The sequence below is a fragment of the Choloepus didactylus genome, chromosome 4, assembly GCF_015220235.1.
Source record: "Choloepus didactylus isolate mChoDid1 chromosome 4, mChoDid1.pri, whole genome shotgun sequence".
Classification (NCBI taxonomy): Eukaryota; Metazoa; Chordata; class Mammalia; order Pilosa; family Megalonychidae; genus Choloepus; species Choloepus didactylus.
In genome coordinates, this window is record NC_051310.1 from 93,890,349 (window position 1) to 93,914,276 (window position 23,928).

Sequence of the window (23,928 nt, forward strand, 5' to 3'; positions counted from 1 at the left end):
CCAACTGTGGGTAATAACCTTTGATATTGGATTGTGTCCATGGAGGTGTGGCCCCAGCCATTCAGCCTGGGTCTTGATTTAACCACTGGAGTCCTATAAAAGAACTCACAAACAGAAGGACCTCAGAGCAGAGCAGCTGAGAGAGACATTTTGGAGACAGCTGTTGAAAGCAGACTTTTGCTGAGTCTTTCCAGATACTAGCCTAGAGTTTGCTCTGGAGAAGTTAAGAGAGGACAAAATGCCCCAAGAGCAACATTTTGAAGAATGCACAGGAGTTGAGAGAGGAGCTGGAACACAACCTGGGATCAGCAGATGCTAGCCATGTGCCTTCCCAACTAACAAAGGGTTTCTGGATGCCACTGGCCCTCCTTCAATGAAGGTATACTCTTGTTGATGCCTTGATTTGGATACTTTTATGGCCTTAGGACTCTATAACTTTGTAACCAATAAACCCCCTTTATAAAAGCCAATCCATTTCTGGTATTTTGCATAATGGCAGCATTAGCAAATGGGAACAGATTTTGGTACCGAGAATGGGGTGCTGCTGCTGCTGAGTTTGCAAATACCAAACATGTTGGAATGGCTTTTTGAATGGATAAGGGGAAGATTCTGGAAGAATCATGAGGAGCTTGATAGAAATGGCTTAGAATGTTTCAGAGACTGTTGCTAGAAATATGGATCTTAGATAGCTCTGATGAGGCCTTGAACAGACATGTTGAATGTGTCATTGCAAACCGGAAGAAAGGCAATCCTTGTTTTTAAGTGGCAGAGAATTTGTGTACTGGTGTCAGATGGAAGGCAGAATTTGAAAATGATGAGCTGGGATACTTAGCTGAGGAGATCTCCAGACTACATATGGAGGTTATAGCCTGGCTTCTCCTTGCAGCTTATAGTAAAATGTGACAGGACAAAGATAGGCTGAGAATTGAACCTTTGGGTACAAAGAAACCAGAAACTGATAGTTTGGAAAATTCTGGGCTTCCAGAAAGTGAGTCCCCAGAGGATAGAGCCCTATGTGAGGGTTTAACCAAACATGGAAACAGCCAGCCATTTCAGTACAAGCCAAGACTGGAGATGGAGCTATCCAGAAAGGATATGTGGAAAGTCTTCTTGTCTGACGGTTTTGACCCTGTAAACTACATGCCGTGCCTACAAAATTTTTGCAAGATCTGTATAGACAGAACCACTGCCGGTCTGGATTGGAGGGGATGGAGAAGAGACAAATTGAAAGAAAATTTTTTTCAAAGACAGAACCTTGGAAATTGAGGTCTGGAGTCAAGAAATCTTGGGCAAGGAGAGCACAGCAACCCATGCACATGGAAAGGGTAAGCGTGCCCTGGAGACAGAGGGCGGGCCTTCGGCCTCAATGCTTGGGAAGAGTGCTGCCACCCCAGGCCTCAGAGAAGGTGGAGCACATTCCCCAGGGATTGGGGAGATCCTGGCCACCATCCCACTGTTTGGAGAGGGGAGAGCCTTTGCCCTTGAGAGGCAGAGTCCAGGTGGTGCCCCAATGCTTGAGGAGGGTGGGGCTGAGAAGAAGGTGGTCTCCCCAATGCCTGGATATGTTGGAGTACTCACCCCAGCATTTGGAGAGAAAGGGCTGCAGTGTAAGCTCTTGGAAAGTGTGGGACTGCTGTGCTCTGAAGCCCCAAGGATAAAATGTCCTTCTATAAATGACTCTCAGACTTTGAAATCTAATGGAGTTTGCCCTCGGGTTTTAGGAATTGTTATGGTCCTGTGAACCCTGTTTTCCTTTCCATTTCTCCCTGTGGCAATGGGAATGTTTATCCTATGACTGTCCCTCCTTTGTATATTGGCAGCAGATAACTTGTTCTGTTTCACAGGTCCACAGATAAAGGAAAAATTTGCCTTAGGACAGACCATGCCAGTAACTGATTTTGATGGGATCTTGTACCTACCTATTGTTACCAAACTGATTTAAGTTGTTGTGATATTGTGATGGGATGAATATATTTTGTATATGGAAACATTATGTTCATTTTGGGGTCCAGAGGGTAGAATGTGCCAGTTTGGACGTATTCTGTCCCCCAAAACACCATGTTCTTTGATGCAATTTTGTGGGGGCAGAAGTATTAGTGTTGATTAGGTTGGAATCTTTAGATTGGGTTGTTTCCATGAGATGTGACCCACCCAACTGTGGGTAATACCTTTGATGCTGGATTGTGTCCGTGGAGGTGTGGCCCCACCCAATCAGCCTGGGTCTTGATTTAATCACTGGAGTCCTATAAAAGAGCTCACAAACAGAAGGGCCTCAGAGCAGAGCAGCTGAGAGAGACACTTTGAGATGGCCACTGAAAGCAGACTTTTGCTGACGCTTTCCAGACACTAGCCTAGAGTTTGTTCTGGAGAAGTTAAGAGGGGACAAAATGCCCCAAGAGCAACATTTTGAAGAATGCACAGGAGCTGAGAGAGGAGCTGGAACACAACCTGGGATCAGCAGACACCAGCCTTCCCTGCTAACAGAGGGTTTCCGGATGCCATTGGCCTTCCTTCAGTGAAGGTATGGTCATGTTGCTGCCTTAATTTGGACATTTTCATGGCCTTCAGACTGTAAATTTGTAACCAATAAACCCCCTTTATAAAAGCCAATCCATTTCTGGTGTTTTGCATAACAGCAGCATTACCAAACCAGAACAATTACCCTCCCGAAGAAGGAGTTAAGGTATTAGCAGTTCTATCCCCCATGAGTTACAGCACTCCAATGGTGATCCATATAACGGAACGGAAGAGAATGGTCCATTCTGTGTTCCAAGGCTGTGTTCCAAGCCTATATTGATACAGTATGGCTTGAAAGAAAAAAACTTCACATCAAACAATTTTCTCTCTAAAGAGTGATAACCACTCCATTCCTTCCTTAACATTTTCCCCCTTCCTTTACCCCTCTACCCTCACACCATGAGGATCAAGGACCCCCAGCACAGGAGTTCTGGTAAAGTTCCCCAGAACTCAGGCTGAATCTCATCATTTCAAATTCAGACTGGTTTAATGGAAATAACATAAATCCTCCAATCCTGTAGTCTCAGATGAACTCTAACAAATCCCAAAGCTGGTCTGTTCCATGTTGTTGAAGAGGAGGTCTACAGACCGGAATCTAGAGACCTGCAGCCAAATAATGGCTCTCTTGTTAACTATGTCACCCCTAATGAATCATTTAGCATTTTCAGGCCTTAGTTTTTCTATCTGTAAAAAAAAGGAGTCCCTCAGTATGAGAGAAAATGGGACACTTTGAGAAATAATAGTCAACACTCCTTGTAAAAAAGACATTAACAATACTGTACATTTCATTAAACTTTAGAGATATTACATTTTATAGTTTAACAACAAAGTGCTTATGTGTGCATGTATTAGATCCCCACAACAACCTTGTGAGGTAGGTAAGGTAGGTATAACCTGGCAGTGAGAGAAGGTAAAAATCTGGCCAAATTAAGTCCCAGGGCCAGGACTCAAAAACTTTACCTTCTCAACGAAGTAAGTATTCTTTCCAACACCCTGCCTTCCCTCAATTTATTTCAATTAAATATAGGAATATACTAGTGCATAAAATTAATGACCCTAAAACTAAGGGCCAATTACCCCTCAAATTAGAAAACAAGAATTGCCTCTTTCAGCTAAATGCCAGGAAGGATCCCTGTAAAATCATTTAACATTTTCAGCAATTTCACTTCCACAATTTTACAGGCTTCTTTCAGGTCTCTCTAGCTTATTTATCATAGGATATTTTCTTAGAATTCAGCAAAAACTGCATATGCCTCAGATGACAGCAAACCTCCACAGGGAGTACCTCATACGTGGCTTCACGGATTCTGAAATTCTTTCAGCTTCTCTGTTGCAAGACTGCAAACATCTTCTACGATAATTCTGCCTTGTCACAATTAGACATCTGGTGACTAATGCCTGAATAGCATTGGATTGGGAGGTTTTCTGCTTTCTTAAATCTAGGTGATAACACCCAAACTTTTTAGTTCCAATCTAATTTCTTCCATGTTCTGGGCTTGAAGGCCCATACTAATAAATTCCTTATTGAGTAATAACGTTGATGAAAGCAACCAACCATGTACTGAGTGCCTTTTAAGAACCAGGCAATGTATTAAGGGCTTTATATAAGATCTCAAATAATGATCACTGATAGAGATCATGTGACCATTTATTGAGCACCAACTTTGTACCAGGCACATACTAGGTGGTTTATGTGTGATCTCTAGGCCAGATTTATCTCACTACTTTTTAAATAATCAGACATCAATCCCTAAGAGCCAGTCAAAAACACTAAGGAATGCCTTCTGTGTTTGGAAAATTATATGGACTCTACAGGTTTATCCTCTCCATTATAATATGGAAAAAAGAGAGAATAGATCAGGGCTCAACTTGAACTACTGATACCCAGGTTCAGGTTTTCTTTGCTTGAAGTATTTAAAGATAGTAGCAATGGAAATTTGGAAGGGAGCAGCAGAACCGCTAAAAGCTACTTCCTAAATCAAATGGGTGTTCTGATGGCATAAAAGATGTGCTTTCTGACGGAAGCTCTTGTCACATTTACTACAGTGAAAAGGTTTTTCTCCTGTATGTGTCCTCTGGTGTGTGAGAAAATGGGAACGCTGATTAAAGGTTTTGCCACACTCAGGACATTGATAAGGTCTGTCTCCTAAGTGGATTCGTTGATGGGTAATGAAGTGGGAGCTCTGATTGAAGCTCTTCCCACACTCGCTACATTTATAGGGTCTTTCTCCTGTGTGGATCCGTTGGTGCTTAATGAGGGCAGAGCTGTCGGTGAATCCTTTCCCACAGTTATCACACTTAAAAGGTCGCTCACCTGTGTGTGTTCTCTGGTGTGTGACCAGATGTGAGTTCTGACTGAAACGTTTGTTACAGTCAGGACAACTGAACGGTCTTTCTCCTGAGTGAGTACCCATATGAGCCACAAAATGAGAACTATCCCTAAAGCTCTTCCCACACTCTGGGCATTTAAAGGGCCGTTCTCCTGTATGAGTTCGTTGGTGCTTAATCAAATCTGAGCTTTGGCTAAAACTCTCCCCACAGTCATTACATCTGTAAGGCTTCACTCCTGTATGGGTCCTCTGATGGGTGATGAAATTTGAGCTCCTACTAAAGCTTTTATGGCATTCGAGGCACGTGTAGGGCTTCTCTCCTGTGTGGGTTCTTTGGTGCATTATGAGGTGTGGCTTTCGTCTGAAGGTCTTCCCACACTCTGGGCACTCATAGGGTCTCTCACCTGTGTGGGTTCTTTGATGTTTGATAAGTGTCGAGCTGTCACTGAATTTTTTTTCACACCCATTGCATTTGTAGGGTTTCTCTCCTGTGTGTGTTCTGCGATGGGTAACAAGGTCTGAACTCTGTTTGAAGCCTTTCCCACACTCAATGCATTTATAGGGCCTCTCACCAGTATGGGTTCTTAGGTGTCTTATGAGATAGGAACTCTGGTTAAAGCTTTTCCCACATTCTGCACACATGGGCTTCTTTCCTACATATCCATCAAGGAGCTTGTTTAAATCCGTCTCCTGCTGGCCTTCTCCTGGAAGAGTTCCATGTTGCCCTTCTAATTTAAGGTCCCTCTTCCAGTTTCTTTCCCAACTAGGAGTATGAGAAATATTTTTATTGGCCCTTTCTGATGGTGTTCCACATTGTTTTGCTGTTTCAGAAATGTCCTGATTGAGTTTTGCCACCTGATTTTCAAAGTCTGAGAAATTAACAGAAGTAATAGAGAATAAAGTATCAGTTATCAGGAAAGAACATCAGGAAGCAGTAAGAAAGATAAAAATAACTGTTTCAGCAGCAGACTACACTTTTGTGTATAAATGTTTACTAAAATTTATTAAGCTTACAGAAAATTAATTCTCAAACTTTTTTTTCTTTAAACTTTATAATTTGAAATAATTTCAAAATTACAGGACGGTTGCATGAATAACACAAACGCCATACAGAGAACTCCAACATATACCCCGTCCACCTAAATACCCAGATCCACCAATTTTAACATTTTGCCACATTTGCCATATCATTCCATCTATCCATCTATCTACCCATGAAATATCTATTTATCAATTTTCTGAACATTTGAGAATAGGTTATATAGATCATGTGCTCCTTGAACACTTACTACTTTCATGTACACTTACTAAGAACAAGGATATTCATTTATGTAACTATCTTAAGTACAGTTATCAAATTCAAGACATTTAACATTGATATATATATAGCTCATAATCTTTACTCCAATTTTTTCATCTGTCCCAACAACATCCTTTTGAGTCTCTTCTCCTCCATTATTATCCTGTCCAGGATCATGTGTTGCATTTAAGTATCAATGTCTGTTTAGTTGCTCTTTTTTTTAACTGCAGGAACATGTATACAACATAATCCCATCTCTACCACTCCCAAGCATACCATCTAGTGGATTAATTACATCCACAATGTTGCAGTACCCTTACCATGATCTATTACCAGAACTTCCCCATTACCCCAAACAGAATCAAACCCTTTTGACTTTAAGATCGCCAGATGACTCTTGATATCCTTCAAGAATATACCATATATTGTCAAATTAGGCAACTCCTTTCAAAGATGTTGTAATCTAGACAAAAGTGAAATACTTACTTAAAATGGAGACTTAATTTTAATTGGTTAGTTACTGACTGCCTAAGAAGTCAAATGTCAGCTTCTATTAGTAAAAACAGAAGTCTGGTGCAGCTTTTCAAATCCTTCATTTAATCAAGGTCTAAAATGCTCAGTTTCCTCCCTTCAGGTCACACTCACATCTCACCTGTGTGACTTTCCCTTAGGATTTTCCTCTCATTGAAATGTTGGAGTGTTGGGACCCAGGGTCCTTCTTTCTGCTCCAGCTGGGAGATTACACTTGGCCTAGAAATCCTACACAGGAAGGAGGGTTTAGAGTATTAATCTGAGCCAATCACATGAGGCCTTACCAAAATCCAGTCCCTTCTCCTTCCCCAAGTAGAGGGGGAACACCCAGGGAAACTCTAACAGGCGTTTGGTTTCATTAAAGGGAAACCATGGTGAAATGATAAAATAGGGTGAACTCCCCAAGAAGCTAAGGAAAAAAAACCCTTTCTCCCATTAAAAAAAAAAAAAACATCAGACTTGGGTGAGAGAAATCACTCATCTCTGAAGATACAAGGCCAAACCCATTTGAAGAGATAATTGTATCAGGCACAAAGTCGTCATGAACTTACCCTTAGAAAGAATCTAGGAAGTTAACTATAATGTTGGGTTTAAAAATTTTCCCAGAGAAGTAGCAGTCAATACAGCCATAAAAAAAAGACAAACACTTGTAAGAAAAAAAAAAAAAAAAAAAATGAACAAAGGACATGAATAGTCAATTCAGAAAAGAAAAAATACAAGCAGCCTATAAATATATGAAAAATCTTTAGCCTCACCAATAACCAAAAAAATTTCAAATTAAAGCAATGATACACCTAGACAATAAGGTGTAGAGGTAAAGAGTGCAAGCCCAAGAGTCATACTGCCTGGGTTTGGATTCTAATCCAGATTCTTAAAAATGTCTTAAACTCTCTGTGCCTCAGTGTTTTCATCTATAAAATAGAGATATTAAAATAGGGATATAATAAGACCCACCTCATAGAGCTGTCATGAACATTTAGGCTGTTGTTAAACATTTAGTCCTCAAAATTGTTAGCTATCATTATTTCACCTGGATTCTTAAACTCTAATACCCATTGTGATAGGTAGAATGCAGGAAAATGTATGCTTTCATATTATACTTGTGGGAATAAATAAATTGATTCTGTTCTTTGGAAGGCATTTGGCAAACATATCAAATACCTTAAAAGGAATGTATTCTTTGGCCCAGCAATTATACTTCTGGGAATTCTAAGGAAATGATAAAATGCAAAGGACTAATTATTAGCTAATAATACTTCAATAAACAAGATAAAAAAAGAAAAAAGACAGCTTAGAGATGCTCATTACAACACTGGCGAAAATTTGGAAATGACTTAAATGTCCCATAACAAAGGAATAATTATCTTTGATTGAATTATATGAAGTTGCCGTTTTACAGATCAAAAATGGTCTCCAAAATGGTCACATGTATAGTTCAATCTAATATTACTAGTGTATTCCATGCAACAAAACACTAAGTGGCTATTTTAAGTGATGTACAGAAAGATATTTATTGTTGTAGAAATATGTTCATGATGTATTATGTAAGAAAGTAGGATATACAATTGGGTATACAATATGATCCCAATTTATTTTTTCTTTTCATTAAAAAATATATATTTATAGAAAAAAGGCTGGAAGGATAGTAACTCTTCATTGATGGCTTAGGAATGACTTATGTGTTCATTTTGCTTACCTTTTTCTTCAACGAGTATATATTACTTGTGTAATAGATACATGAAGTAAAACAGGGGAAGGGGGAGCCGTGGTATTTTAGAAGGAGGACTAGAAGTGTTTTTTTAAGTGAGAGGAGAAAACAACACCATGAGGAGAGGTCTGCCTTTTCCACAAAGACCCGGGTTTGACTCTCACCTCTGCCACTTAAACTTCTCTGAGGCTTAGTGTCCTTGGCTGGGGAAAAAGGGGATGATAATACACATGGTAAAATATTAACAAGTTATGGTAAAATATTAACAAGATAATAAATGTAAAAGACATCTGTAAATCATAAAGTGCCATAAAAATGGAAGCTATTCTTAGTGCCAAGGAGATAACAATCTCAGAGATTTGGAGCTCTGCAAGATGAATATCCCAAGACCACTCAGACCTGGGCCCTCTCAAACCTAAGTCTTAAATCTAAAGGAAAGTAGCATCCTTACCCTTTGAGAGCCCATTCTTCTAACCGTGCTGTGTGGCATCCCTGAAGAGGATTCTCTAAGCAGGATCCAGGTAACCCACTCTGCCCTGAAGTACCCAGCCACATCACCTAGGGTCATCAGTTCCTAAAGTAAGAGACCTCAATAAGCATCAGCAGCTCCCTAGGTAGTCTTACTGTGATCTGAAAACTAAAAGACAGCAGCCATGACTACAAGTATCACCAAGCAAAACCTCCCCTGATTAGATCAGTTCTGAGGTAAATGACATCAACCATAGGATGGTTGCTTTTATTATTCTGTTTTTATATAATCCCCTTGGCCAACTTTCCCACCACCAAGAGAGGACTGCCCTCCTCCCCCCGACACACACACACACACACACACACACACACACACACACACATATCTACAGAACCTTCAGTCTTTGGGACACATTAACTTTTTGAGGAAAGAATTGCACATCATAGACAAAATAAAGGAGAGTGTGCAGGTATAAGTCGATTTCTGGAAAGCTTGGGCTTCTCTCTACATTTTTCTCAGCAAGCAAGGAAATTTGTGGACTTAATTATATTGGTATTAGTTATGAGAAGAGCTGACTTTTCTTGGCTTGTAGTCCAATGATTTGGTATCAACTCAAGGGACAGACTTCATGGAACCCCAAAGGGAACTGTCCTGGGTGCCTATTTCAAGGTTTAATGGAGTCAGAAATGAGACTTTGAAAGGTACAATTTTAAGAAAACAGAAGAGACGGATAAGTTGTAAAAATAAGTAAAAGTCAATGGAGATAAGCACAAAACAACTCTTGGGGGCAGAACAAATCATTATTAATACATCAATACAACAGAATTCATACAATGAAAAAATACTTTGAGGGGATGGTCAGAGTTAATTATTGGATGAATCAGTAATTTAATCAGTAATTAATATATAGCAAGGCATTAGGAATCACAAAGAAATACAACGTGTTTTTTCTTTTCCCTTAAAGTTCCCAATAGAAACGGGAATAATCACAATTCAGGTTTGATTTCAATGGAGAATAGACCCCATAGGACAGAGAGATTTGACTTTCACATATTTAGTCTCATCAAAGAACCTGGGTACTATTAGAACACACACACACACACACACACACACATACACACACACTCTTCCTGGTAACAGTTAAGCATTTACAGACATTTCTATTGGTGATTTACAAAGTACCGAGTTGCTAAAGACCTAAGGACCACAGGAATACATTCCATCTGTTTTAAAACCTTAACAAAAATAATGTCACTAGGAAGTGAAAACTGTAATAAGAATTTTGAGTGTAAAATTTAGTTCTTCAGTAATTACAAACACAGCTGCTGGGCCCAGTTGCAGGAGACAGTAGTGAGGGTGAGAATTCTTAGCTACGGTTATAGAAACCCTGATTCCCATCCAAGTCTCCTGCCCCCGGTACAAGTGACCCCAAAGGCCCTGCAAGCGCGGAGGTGCTGTGACTAAGTGCCACTGTGAGAAGCACCAGTTTGTTCACTGGGTTTATTAATAGGAACATGACCGCACGGGTGGGGCAGACACCCGTTCTCCTTCCTCGCCGTGTTGCAGGCCCTTGTCAGGGCGCAGCCGTCAGCGGGTCACAAAGGATGAGCCCGAAACCCCGGTACCACGACGGAGGAGCAGGGAAATTGATTGAGAGGATAAGTTATCCCGACAACGGTGTGGAAAACCTCAACTAGCCTTCTTCACGCCTGAGCAAGACCCGGGGCTCCGACACGCGAGCGGGGGAACCCTCAGGGACAACGTCGCGGCGGCGGGCGAGCCCCCTCAACGCCCCTCAGCAGTGCGGACACCGCCGTCTCCCTCCCCGGAGCACTCACCGTCCCAGGGCCCAGCCCGGGATGGAGCAGGAAGTGAGTCCGCCGTCGCCGAGCCGCAGCCGGCCGGCAATGCCTAGACGGTCCCTCCCAGAATTTCACTCGGATTCGTGACAGGGCTGTGGAGACACAGGTGGGACTCACGGCTCCGCAACCAGCTTCCGGAAAACACCGCCCCCATTCTTTTGCCATTGGCTTCTCAGTTTCCATGACAGTAAGTTTTCCCGGACCATAGGCTGATCGAGCTGTCGATCACCGCGGAGCCTTCTGGGAAATGAAGTCCTGGGCCAGATCGCCTCAAAGGACTCGGAGTCCCGGGTTACCCATTTCTGAGCGGTGGCAAGTGCTAAACACAATCCTCGAGCCACCCGGATCTCTGGAACCGCGTTTCCGGAACTGAAGAAGGTCCAAAGTGGGATCTGCAGTTACAAACCTCCCTGGCTTTCCCCAACTTCAGCAGAGCAGTCTTGGACCAACCGCGGCGTCTCCCGCGCTCTGGCACCCCGCCCCCCCCACCCCCCCCCCGGGAGCTAAGCAGCTCATCGCTCTGACCTTGCTGCGGATCCACATCCTACTGGGGGTGGCCAGAACCCAGACTGCGTCTCCCCACAGCTGGCTCCAGAAGAACTCAGACTGGACACAAGAAACCCCAAGCAGAAGCCTATAGTAGTAAACGGACAATCTGCTTCCTTCCATATCCCTTTTCCCCCGGGGATATCCTCTTTCCGTTGGTTAATGCGGCTGTCAAAAGCCAGAGGAGGCAGGCGAGGGCGTCAAGTATTCTGGAAGTTGTGGAATTGGGGTCCAAACTGGGGAGGTTCCTGGGTCTGGTGTGTGGGCCGGAGTTCATTTTGGGAGATCATTCTGGGCACCGTAGTTACCCACAGGAATCACACCCGGTCCCCACTTTCATGAAGCTCACACCGAACAGGGAAGATAAGCTATAAAAGAAATACTAAAATACCAAGCAATGTTTGCTCTTGTCTTCTTTTTTTTTTTCATATAGTCAGTGGGATCTCAATTACTTTGATACATAATTATAGTCATCTGCAAGATATCATTTTGAGGAATTCCGTCCACTGTAAACAAATGCCTGGTTTGGGTCAGCAGATACATTTTAGTTAGATTGAAAGGAGGAAGTGGGCACATCATGGGCAGCCAGGGACAACAGGGGACACCCAGGAAACCTAAGGATTCCCGGGCCTTACATGACTGGAACATAGTTTAAGACCTGGAGAATCGAAGGCATCTCTCCAGGCTCCTCAGTAGCCTTTCTGGGATTCTGCCATCAGTGAGATTCTGGGCTCTACACTCATCTCCCCTCCCCACCCACCCAGTGCCAATGGATTCATCTTTCTGACCACCCTGTGTATCTTTTCTCTATGTCATGGCTTCTGACACCTTTTCCTCAGTTTCTGCTCTCCTGTCACTTCACCTTGCACAAAACAAAAAACATGGCCATGCCCTGTTTTTCTCTCCAGTTTCAGTTCCTTCTGCCCCTCCTGCCTTGTTCTCTCTATTTTATTCATCACAGACAGGTGTGTAGGGAGAAGGAGCAGAGGGAACTTTGGTGTCATGACAGGAGCAGTCCTTAAGAGAAAGCAAGACCATGCACTCCAGTGGCTTCTTGGAGAAAGGACTATTGTGTGTTGGTAGTTGGATATTGGATACTTAAGGGTATAGCAGGGAGACGGAGGAAGTAGACGATAGGAAGGAAACTGTGAGGGGACTTCATGGAAAATGAAAAGACAAAATTTTTTAGTTGGTGTTCTAACTGAAATTTTGAAGAGAGGGGATATGTTAGTTAACTGCTGCTGTGTAACAAATTATCCCCAAACTTAGTGATTTGAAACAACATTTATTATCTTACAGATTCCGTGGGTCAGGAATCTTGAACAGCTTAGCTGAGTGACTCTGACTGAGGGGCACTCATGAGGTCTAGATGTTGGCTGGGGCAGCAGTTATCTGAAGGCTTGGCTGCAGCTGGAAAATCTGCTTCCAAGCTCACTCACATGGCTGTTTCCTCAGCCTCTCAGCCTGTGGGCCTCTCCTCACAACATGACAGCTGGTTTCTCCCAAAATCAGTGATCTAAGAGAGAAAGAAGCAGAAGTGTCAATATCTTTTGTAACCTAATCTTGGAAGTGATATACCATCACTTGCCATGTGCAATTGGTCACACAGACCAACCCTAGTGGGGAGGGGGACTACACAAGGGTATTAATACCAAGAGGGAGAAATTACTGCAGGCTCTCTTGGAAGCCAGCTATCACAGAGAGTGTAGTCTCAAGAGGATTTTAGGATATTTTCCTTGCAATGCACTCTTTCAAACTTCTCCTGTTTACGGAAACAGTAAAGATCTCTATATATGGGGTGTCAAAGGGATAGACAAAATTTATACACTGTGACTCAGGTGTACAATTAAAAATTTTTCTCTATAATTGAATTAAGATTCCTTAGGAGATTCTCATTAGTAGGCAGTTCTCCAGTTTACCAGTTAAAAATAAGTCTCCTCTAGGTTTCAAACAGTCTAATATTGGGTAAACATTGGTCAATTTAAAATTCAATGGACTCCCCTCCACATCCTCCTTCCCAAGATGTTACCTAGGTGCAAGGAGATGGACTGGGGAAATGGCTTTGGTCCACCAACTGATCTTCTCCACTGACTCTTGCTTATTCTGCTTGAGTTTCAGCTCACTTCACCAAGTTTCTGCATTGACTTCTGTTCATCACATCCTTTGCTGACCCATTCAGGCCTGGTGTTCTCTCTGATGCCTGCTTAAGCTGTCTCCTCTGCAGCTTGGCCACAGGGTTCTTAAAAGTCACACAGCCACATGGCGACGCCTTGGAGACCTTCTGCCTCTCAACTTCACCTACTCCTATTGCCCTCACTGGAAGCATTTAGGGACTTTTGGGTTTCTTCATGTCACATAGGACCAAAGAAGTCTTGGGTATTCACTCTGTCGACAAAAGAAATAACCAGGGGATTTGCTGCCAAGGCAAGGAAAGAGTTTTATTGAGCAAAAGCAACATGCATGTAGAGCAGTCTCTGAATGGAGGCCTGCTCACAGTTGCAGTTTGGAGAATGCTTATGTGGCCACTCAGGGGAAAGGAGGAGAGAGGGATAGACATGAGTCATTTGGGGAGGAATGTCTTTGGACAAATGATCGGTTAATCAGCAAGCCCCAGGAACAAGATGTTCGCACAAAATCTGGGCGATCTGGTGAATGTCAGCAGACTCTCTGTAGCCAGCTTTGACTTGTTTTTCTCACGGGAGCAGAAGTCTCTGTTGTCACCACAAAGGATCATTGGTATGTTAACTCAGTTAGCCTCTTTCTCCATAGTTCCCTTGAAAAAAGCAGAAACTTAAGCAAACCAAGATGATTGGCATAGTTATTAACCATTCCATTTTCACAACACTGACCCTCTTTCTGCTCAAATGAACTATGGCTGCTATTTCTACTCTGTTGCATCCACCTTATTCTGACTCAGGGACGCTCTATGGGTCAGTTTCCTTCAACATTTCAAAGAAGTAGGTTACATGTTCCTTTGCTTTCAGCCTCCCCTTCAGTTTCTCTGGGGTTCCTATCATCACTCCACCACCACCTCTTCCCATGGATGATAATCCTCCTGGCTTTCCTTTAATAGTGGAAGACTTCTGGGAAGTGTACATGAAAGGAATTGTACTTGGCTATATGCAAGGGAAACCTGATTTCCATGGTTTAGCCAAATCAGGGACTATTTTTCTCAAGAAGTCTGACCCTTGTACATTGCTGTCAGGAATGTAAAATGATGCAGTCACTGTGGAAAACAATTTAGTGGTTCCTCAAAAAGTTAAACATAGAATTACCATATGGCCCAATAATTCCACTCCTAAGTATATACCCCAAAGAATTGGAAACTGGGACTCAAACACTTGTACATCAGTGCTCATAGCAGCATTATTTACAATAGCCAAAGGGTGGAAACAACCTGAGTGTCCATAAACAGATGAATGGATAAACAAAAGATAGTGTTTTTGTTACCCAGGCTGCTCAAGCAAAACCATGAAATGGGTTGGCTAAAGCAATGAGAATTTATTAGCTTACTTAACCTCATCAAAAGATATTACTTACAATGGGTTCACACCCACAGGAATGAATTGAATTTAAGAACATGTTTTTCTATAGTACGTACAGCTTCAAACCACCACAGGTGGAATATCCATACAATGGAAAATTATTCAGCCATAAAAAGGAATGAAGTTCTGATATATGTTACAACATGGATGAACCTTGAAAACATTATGTTAAGTGAAATAAACCAAAAACAAAAGGTCACATGTTGTATGATTCCACTCGTATGATATTCGTAGAGACAGAAAGCAAATTAGCGATTACAAGGGACTGGGGGGAAAGGGGAGAAATAAGGAGTTCTTGCTTAGTGGTTACAGAGTTTCTGTCTGGGGTGATGAAAAAGTTTTGGTAATGGATGGTGGCGATGTTTGCACAACATTGTCAATGTAATTAATGCCACTGAACTGTGCATTTAAAATGGCTATAATGACAAATTATATGTTACCACAAAAAAATAAAATTTTTAAAAAGACAAAAAAAGAAGACTGGAGGTAAGCAATATAGAAAGTGTCCCGTCTTCCTGCTCTGCCAGCCTTAGTGTGTGGCTCTTGTTCTAACGGGTACTTCCAGGCATCATGGCTGCATTCCAGAATAGACTATTGTGCTGCCATTAAATGTTATCATTGAAATCATGCTGTAGAACACAGAAAAATGAAAAATGTAGAAAAGTGCAAGGCAAAGCAGTTATGTAAAATATGAACTCATTTATATGTGGCAGATATTTGTCTTTTGTCTACCAGTACACTACCCCTTTATAGCAAACAGCACCTGAACTTCCTTTACGAAACAGCACGCAGTGTTCAGACGGGAGCTGCCATCCTCTTACATGATTTTCCCTCTCTGACACACGGTTTGGCTTAGAGGAGGGCACTTTACCCTCCCCTAAAATAAAATGAGCCAGTCAGAATCTCGCCACTTTCTGCATGAAGAATTTTCAGGGAGTGTGCATGTGACTCAAACTAAGTCTCATCTGTCACCTTCCATAGGAGTTTTCAATCCGGAACCAAAGGAGAAAGACCTCTTCCTCTCTGGAGGTGAAGCTGGGAAGACATGAGGCCACAGGTCTTTAGCAGCCATGTTCCCAGCCAGCTGAACCGAAGTCTGAGTGAACCAGACCAAGGCAGAGAGAAGGAAGGAGAGAGGAGAGGCTGGGAGAGTGTCCTGAAAACATCTGAGTCCTTGGTTCCATTTATGCCTGAGGCCAGAAATAACCTTGACTTTTCCTTAAGTTTGTTTTGTGAGTCAACAAATGTCCCTTTCTTGCCTGAACTAATTTGAGCGATGAAGTTCAAGCACTGGCAATTTAAAAAGTCCTCCCTAATGCATCATTTTTGTTAAAAAAAAAAAATCCATGCATGTGCATACACACACACGTACAATACATATACATAAATATAGGGATACTCTTTTCTCATCTGTATTTTTAAATCTTCCTCAGTGAACACATTAATTTTCTAATGTTATTCTTTAGAATTACCCAGTTAAAATTTAAATTTACTCTTTGTAAAGAGTTAAGATAATTCATATAAAAGGGCATACAACTCAGGAAGCAAAAAGAGCAATCATCATCCTTGCTAATAATCAAAGATAGCAAAATTATTTTAAATCTTTTTAAGCTGAATCACTTCCAGGATTCAAAGCCTTCTTTGAATGAGATTCAAAGCCTTCTCAGATGAGATTCAAAACAAAGCATTTAATGCCCAGGTTTAGTGAAAAAAAAAAGATCAGGACAGGATTATCACCAGTTGATATCATAATGAGTGGTTGTTTTCTAAAGAAACCCCCACTTTACAGAAGATAGGGGCCCAGCATGTCCTCATTCCTGGGAGGCTGGAGTGGATTTCTAGTAGGCCCCCTACCACCTCCTGCCAAGATCTGGAAACCAACTTCATTTCCTTTCTCTGGTAACCCAACATTCCTTATAAAAGACTTTTCTGTGTACTCTGAACTGTATGAGGAGGACTTTGTGACCCTCACTTGGTAATTTTTGCAAAACAGAAATTCTCCTTTAAAATGCTTGTTGCAACTATGGACTATAGTAAACATTAATATTTTAATATTCTTTCATCAACAGTAATAAATGTACCACACCAATACTATGGGTCAATAATAGGGGGGGATAAGGAGTGTGGGAGGATTAGGGTTTTCTTTTTTGTTCTTATTTCTGTTCTGGAATAATGAAAATGTTCCAAATTTGCGGGGATATATGCACAAGTGTGTGTGATACTGTGACCGTGTGATTGTACACTTCAGATGGTTTCTATGGTGTGTGAATATATCTCAATAAAATTGCATTAAAAAAAGAAAAAAAAATGCTTGCTGCAGCCATCACCATGGGGAGTTTCTCACACCCTCCAACAGCATTTTTATTTATCTAATTTTTGAAAAAATTAGAAAATACAGATAAATAAAAGTGAATAGAGAAAACCTACCATCCAGTAATAACCACTGTTAATGCTTTGGTAGATAACTTTCTTGAGTGTGTGTGTGTGTGTGTGTGTGTGTGTGTGTGTGTGTGTGTGTGTTGTTTGTGTGTATAACAGAAAATCTGGCTAAGCAGAAGCTAGAGTTCAGATATCCCTGGAGAGAGGAGAAGACTCCTTCCTTTCTTCCGCTAATCCATAATGTTACAACATCTGGTGTTTTTTCCTTTTTTGTTCAGAGGAGGAGAGAGATTTTTGGTGCAGAGGTTGCTGGGGAGAAGAGAGGACTTGCATTGTGTCTGGTAGGTGTCTTCTCCCGGCCCATGACACAGCCTGAGATACAGGGAGAACAGTGTTCAGCAGAGGCTGAGTGGAACGGGGGGCACCAGCGGTACTCTCCAGGGCCCCGCTGACACTGCGCCGTCCAGAGCTGGGGTAAGGGCTACTCTTTCCATACCACATGGGTCCATCCGCAAAAGTTGGCGCTTCCTGGTGGAGCAGGGCTCTTATGGAGGGTGCTGGCGCAGAGGCAGCCATAAGGAGAGGGAGGAAGAGGTCACAGGCAAGGACGCGGGACACATTTAACGTGTAGTGCGATAGTGCCACATCGCGGGATTCCCACAAGAAAAGGGAAGAATTTTCCGAGTGAAGATGGGCAGGGACTGAGGTCTTGTAGTCAAGTGGACGGACACTCAAGAGTGCTTCTCAAATTTTAATAGGCACACGAATCACATGGAAAGCTTGCTTAAAAAAAAAAAATTCTAAACATCTTTTATTTTTTCATCATTTTTACTTTTTAGTGACAGAGTGACAGCACTACATTTACACCATACCTTTCACATTACACTTAGGTGGATGATCCAAAATAAATCCACAAGATGTTTAAGAACTACTCAGGGAGCAATAAATATCAGACAGCATTTCTTTTGAATTAATGATTTAAGCAACATTTTCCCCCTACCCTGTGTGAACAAAGAAAACCAGTATATTATTTGTTAAAGATTGCAGACAATGTACAAAAGCTGTTTAGTTATTAAAAAATTGGGATAAAATTCACCATTTTAAAATGTTCAAGTCAGTGGTTTTTAGTATATTCACAATGTTGGCAACCATACCCACGATCTAATTCGAGGACATTTCCATCACCCCAAAAAGAAACCCATACCTGTTAGCAGCTGTTCCCCATTTCCCCAACTTCCTAGAAAACACTCAGCTACTTTCTGTCTCTATGGATTTGTCTATTCTGGATGTTTCATATGAATGGAATTGTGCAACACGTGGCCTTTTGTGTCAGGCTTCTTTTACTTGGCAGAATGTTTTCAAACTTCATTCATGTTGTAGCATGTAACAGTACTTCATCCCTTTTCATGACTGAATAATATTCTGTTGCGTGGTGAGTAGCTTGAATTATGTACCCAATTTAGACATGTTCTTAATCTTAATCCACATTCCTGTGGATGTGAACACATTGTGCAGATGTTACTTTTAGTTACAGTGTGGTAATGGAACCAGAATGGGTCTTAGACCAGATTACTGGAGGCCTTATAAAGAGACAGAATCAGGAAGTCAGCCAAAACCCAGAGGAGAAAGGAGAGGACATTGTCATGTGATGGGAAAGATAAGGAACTCCAAGGACTGCCTGCAGCCAGCACCAGATGCTACAGATCACAGGTAGAAAGAAAGCCTTAATGATATCTAGATTTTGGAATTCTCCTATCTTTAAACCATGAGCCAAAAAATTCCTGTTGTTTAAGCTAATCTTTTGTGTGGTATTTGTGAAAATAGCTCTGGCAAACTAAGACATATTGTTATACCATATTTTCTTTATCCATCCATCAATTGATGGGGAGCTTGCATTTTATATGCATATTCTGATCCAGCAGGTCTATAATGGGGCCTGAGATTCTGAATTTCTAACAAGCTCTTTAGACATATTCCTATATTCATAGACTATCTCTGAAAGGATATACAAAGAAACTGATGAGTGGTTGCTTCTGGGGAAGGGAACTTGAGGGACTATAGGTCTTTTATTTGCATTTTTAAACCATGTATCTTATTACTTAATTACCTAACATTTATTGAGGGCTCACTAAGTGCTTATCTCTCCCTGTGAGGTGAGAATGATTATTATTCTCATTTCAGAGGAGTAACCTGAGGTGTGATGAGGTAAAGTGACTTGTCTAGGGTCACACAGGAAGAGCAGCTGAGCCAGGATTTAAGACCAGATATGACTCCAAAATATAGGAAAATATAGGAGGACCAACTCACCTGGTTTGCCTGGACTCTCCTGTTTTTAAAACTGGAAGTCCTGCATCCTGGAAACTCCCTCAGGCCTGCACATACCAGGGTGGTTGGTCATCCTTCCAAAATCCCAGCTCTTAGTCACTTTGCTCTGCACCCCTCCCCCACCGCTCCCCACCTCTCCCTGTGAACAAACATGTTCTATCAGATCCACCATTTACAAGCTCCTATAAACATGGAACTTGTGGATGTGCCCGTGGACACTTTTCAGGCACCTCCCCAGGCCAGCCTTGCCATCCCTGAGAAATGCCCTCCCTGCTGGAGTGGGTGCCTGGGCCTGATCCCACTTTTCTCTTGACAGGTGTGTGGACAGGAGGGGACATTTAATCCAGGCTGCAATCAGGTTCTCATTCTCAGGAAACTGGGCCTGGGACTTGGGAGACTCCTACCTGAGGATGCAGGACCTGTGGGGTCATGTTAACCAGGGCTGAGTTCCCACTGGGGCTATGTGTAGCTAGCTAAGGAAGCAGGCCTGCCGAGCAGAAGAATGCATCAGGTAGCAGAGAAGAACAGTGGAGAGGAGAGGACAGGGAGTGGGCGGTTCTGGGACCATGTGGCTTCCAGCCTTCCGTCCTAGTCCCCTGTGGGCCTGGCCTCATTCCCGCCCCTGGATGCTGTGAGATCGCCCTATATCTTCCCACCAAACCCCCTTTCGGTCTGCAGCTATTTTGAGTGGGTCTCTTTCTGTTCCTTGAAAACCAACATTCCCTAAATAACTAAAACAAAGCTATTAGAAAAAGCAAGTTAGAAATATAATCTTTGCTTCCTGAGGGTTTGCAATCCAAGGCAGAGAACACTAATAAGGCCCAATCGAGGGGCTGTGGGACGAATACTCTTCGGTCTTTCGATTCATAGGGCTCTTTTCTGCTTTTTAAAGGACTTTAGCAATATAGAACCCCATTTTCAGGCTCAAAGTTTCAAAATTACAGGAAAGATGAAGACCTACCACCTGCCTTAAACCATCCCTTTCTTTCTCCTCCACCTAGAGGTAATCACTCTTAGTGGTCTGAAGAATGTGTGACCTTTCAGGCCTTTTTTGTGCATTTCTATTCATATGTGTACTTGACTCATAAATGGAACAGCACACACTGGGAGCCACCATCTGGCAGCTTGTAAGCCACATGCAACCCATGAATTTTATTTGACCTAAACAATATATTTTTTTACTTGTTCTTCTGAGTTAAATTATGTCCCCCAAAAAGATATGTTCAAGTCCTAACCCTTGGTACTTGTGAATGTGACCTTACTTGGAAACAGGGCCTTTTCAGATGTAATCCAATATGATTGGTGTCCTTACCAAAAGTGGGTAAATTCGGCCCAGACTCACAGACAAGCAGAGGAGGCGGCATGTGAAGACAAGGCAGGCTGGGGAATGCCTGGGGCTACCCAAAGCTGAAAAAGGCAAGGAAACATCCTCCCGCAGCAATTCCAGAGCAATTCCTTCCAACACATTGACAGTAGATTTCTGGCCTCCAGAACAGTGAGAAAAGAACTTCCCGTGGGTTTGAAGCCACGCAGTTTGTGGTAATTTGTTACAGGAGCCCCAGAAAACGAATATCCAAACATTTTAAGTTTGGATACTCCAAGAAAATCAGAATTTCTTGGTCTCTTGAAGAATTGGAAGATAAGGCATCGCTGGGGGACCACTTCTGCCTGGAAACAGTTGGCTTGAACTGGCATGTGGCAGAAGCGCTCCTCATCTCCAGCCCTCGCCATTCCCAGGTGTCTTCCTCTGGCCATCCCACCATTTTTATGTTGCCTGACAGGCCCCTGTAAGAATTTGCTTTTTTGACCTCTGTATGTATTGTTCTCTGATTCTTTTGTGCTTAAAAGCATATCTCAGGCATCCTTCTTTGCAAATACTTACTGATCTATCATATCTTTTTAAACAATAAGGATCCACCATAATTTATTTAACTACTCCATGTTTGATCAATATTTAGGTTATTTCCAAGATTTTTTATATTATATCCAGTGTATCTACATCTCTATATGCAAACATTTTTCTCTACAATAGATACCTAGAAGTACAAACCTGAATCAAGGGTATGCCCATCAAAAATATTGAAAGTTACTGTTAAATCACAGTCCCAAAAGGCTCCTTCAATTTATACTTCTACCAAACAGTTTATGAAAGTGCCTGTTTAGATGCATCTTCATCAAACCAGGTATTAGCACATTATATTTCTGCCAATATGACTGTCATGTAATGATATCCTGTTTTAATATACATTTTTGGATTACTAACAAAATTGTATCTCTTTTCACATCATCGGTCACCATTTCATAAGGTTTTATGAAAAAATATAATGGTTGGGTTCTCATACAATTTCGTGACATGATATACATTGCATTTTGCCTAACATTCATTGAGCCATGTACACCAAGTTACCCAGGGTGACATGATCTTGCACTGTCTCACAGAAGCTCCAGGTTTGGCACCATCAGCGGCTTACTGATGTCAACAAAGACCCAGGCTCCTTCCATCTTTCTGCTCTGCTGTCTCAGGATGGCTCTCCTCTTTCTATAGTAAGACTGTAGCAGTCTCAGGTTTCACCTTGGTGATGGGAAGTCCTTAGAACAAGATCATAGCTTTTGTGTCTCAATCTTCAGAGTACCGAAACCATTCTCAGAAGCCCCCAAGCAGATCACCTTTCTCTTAGATTCAAACTGAGTGACTGTTTACCCATTAAGCCAGTCACTGGCAAGGAAAATAGGCCACCATGATTAGCTTAGCACCCTCAGATAGGCCAGGCAGTCCCGCCTCAGGGCCCTTGCACTTTTCTGCCTGGAAAGCTCTTCCCTCAATATCAGGGTCTTTTCTCACTCATCACCTTATCAACAAGGCCTTTCACAATTAACATCTCTGGCACTCTGCATTCCTCTTCTCTGCTTTAGTATTTTTCTAACATAGCATAAGCTTTGCTTTAAAAAAAATTATTTTAGTAACAAAAACACAAATCAAAATTTCCCATTTTAACCACAGTCAAGTGTACAATTCAGTAGTATTAATTGCATTCACAGTACTGTGCTATCATCACCAATATCTATTACCCTTACTTTTTCATCACCTAAAACAAAATCTTCACCCATTAAACTACAACTCTCTCCTCCTGCCCCATCCCACTGCCCCTGGCAACCTATAAACTACAATCTGTCTCTATGAAGTTTGCTTCTTCTAGGTGTGAGATCATACACTATTTGTCCTTTTGTGTCCAGCTTATTTCACTCAACATGGTGTCTTTAAGTTTCAGGACTTCATTCCTTTGTTTAAAATTTTTAAAAATTTTTAATTTGATTTCATCTCTTTTATTAAAGAAGTTGTGGGTTTATAGAACAATCATGCATAAAATACAAGATTCCCATACACCACCCCAACACCAACACCTTGCATTGGTGTGGAACATTTGTTACAATCGATGATAGTACATTTTTGTAATTGTACTATTAATTAAAGTCCATGGTTTAGTTAGGGTTCACTGTGTAGTGTGGCTCCATGGATTTTTTTTAACATTTTTTACTCCATTACCATATATACAACTTCATTCCTTTTTATGACTGAATAAATTTATTTAAAACATGATCTATCTCTCCCAAGCATAATATAAGCTCAATGAGGGGAAGGATTTTGCTGTTTTATTCATTGCTGAATCATTAGAACATCCTGGCTTATATAAGTACTCGATAAGTATTTGTTGAATGAGTGAATAATACCTGAATCCACCTCTCAATTCTATATTCAAATGAGGAAAAGAGGAGAGTTGTTTACTGAGCTTTCTCAAACTCCAATAGTTACCTATCAGCAGGACATCTGCATGGCCTCTCCACTGTTACCTACCAACCTCTGCCACATACAGAGCATTCCCGTCTAGATTTGAGGTTGCAGCTGCTACACAGATGGTGGTGCAATTCAGCTGAGGCACAATTCTTAGTGCTGGTAGTAATGCCCCAGGCTTCCATACAAATAGCCACAGACACCCATTGGTGTCATGCGTTAGCTGAGAACCTCTACTCTGGGCCACTCCGCAGCCTTCTGTGATGGCTTTGGGACCTGGCCGCCAGGTTTCTCTCATCCCATTGTCCTGTCCTCATTCTTGGTGACATCAGCATACATCTGTGCTCATGGTACCTTCACTGACTTCACTCCAAAGACTCACACCTCTCTCTGCTCAACCTGCAAAGGCATGGCCACATCAGGAACCTGCTTCACCTTCATCCCCTTAACTCTACTCTCAATGACCTCACCCTTATTCTACCTCTCCCTTTCCCTTATGATAACTGGGACTGTCCTTTATCCTTGCAAGAGCCTCTTTTAGTTGTTCCTTTTCTACCTCTCTACACACAGTGGACCCCATGATCAGCTCTTCAGTCAGGTTCGCGCTAGTGCCCTGAGGTTCCTAT

The 23,928-nt window shown here is 41.9% G+C and overlaps 1 protein-coding gene and 1 long non-coding RNA gene across 5 annotated transcripts in view; both read right to left on the minus strand.

Moving 5' to 3' along the window:
* Window positions 1-2,776: 2,776 nt before the first annotated feature.
* Window positions 2,777-10,835, minus strand: ZNF774 (zinc finger protein 774). 3 transcript variants are annotated; one of them, XM_037833139.1, is made up of 4 exons: window positions 10,694-10,835; window positions 8,838-8,960; window positions 6,800-6,906; window positions 2,777-5,716 (listed from the first exon to the last, which is right to left on the minus strand). In XM_037833139.1, the coding sequence occupies exons 2-4, from the start codon at window positions 8,939-8,941 to the stop codon at window positions 4,491-4,493; spliced, it is 1,437 nt and encodes a 478-aa protein (XP_037689067.1). In that variant the 5' UTR covers window positions 8,942-8,960; window positions 10,694-10,835; the 3' UTR covers window positions 2,777-4,490. The 3 variants fall into 3 exon arrangements, with proteins under 3 accessions (XP_037689067.1, XP_037689069.1, XP_037689070.1); XM_037833141.1 differs by lacking the exons at window positions 8,838-8,960; window positions 10,694-10,835 and adding exons at window positions 7,840-7,887; window positions 8,551-8,563; XM_037833142.1 differs by lacking the exons at window positions 8,838-8,960; window positions 10,694-10,835 and adding an exon at window positions 8,551-8,566.
* A 1,763-nt stretch (window positions 10,836-12,598) lies between these two features.
* The window catches only part of LOC119531657, a 48,197-nt gene continuing 36,867 nt past the window's right edge, over window positions 12,599-23,928 (minus strand). The window contains exons 4-5 of one of the 2 annotated variants that reach the window (XR_005216370.1): window positions 13,293-14,036; window positions 12,599-12,779 (exon numbers count right to left, since the gene is read on the minus strand). This is a non-coding gene — a long non-coding RNA (uncharacterized LOC119531657). The remainder of the gene's footprint in view (window positions 12,780-13,292; window positions 14,037-23,928) is intronic. The other variant, XR_005216371.1, reaches the window with a different exon arrangement.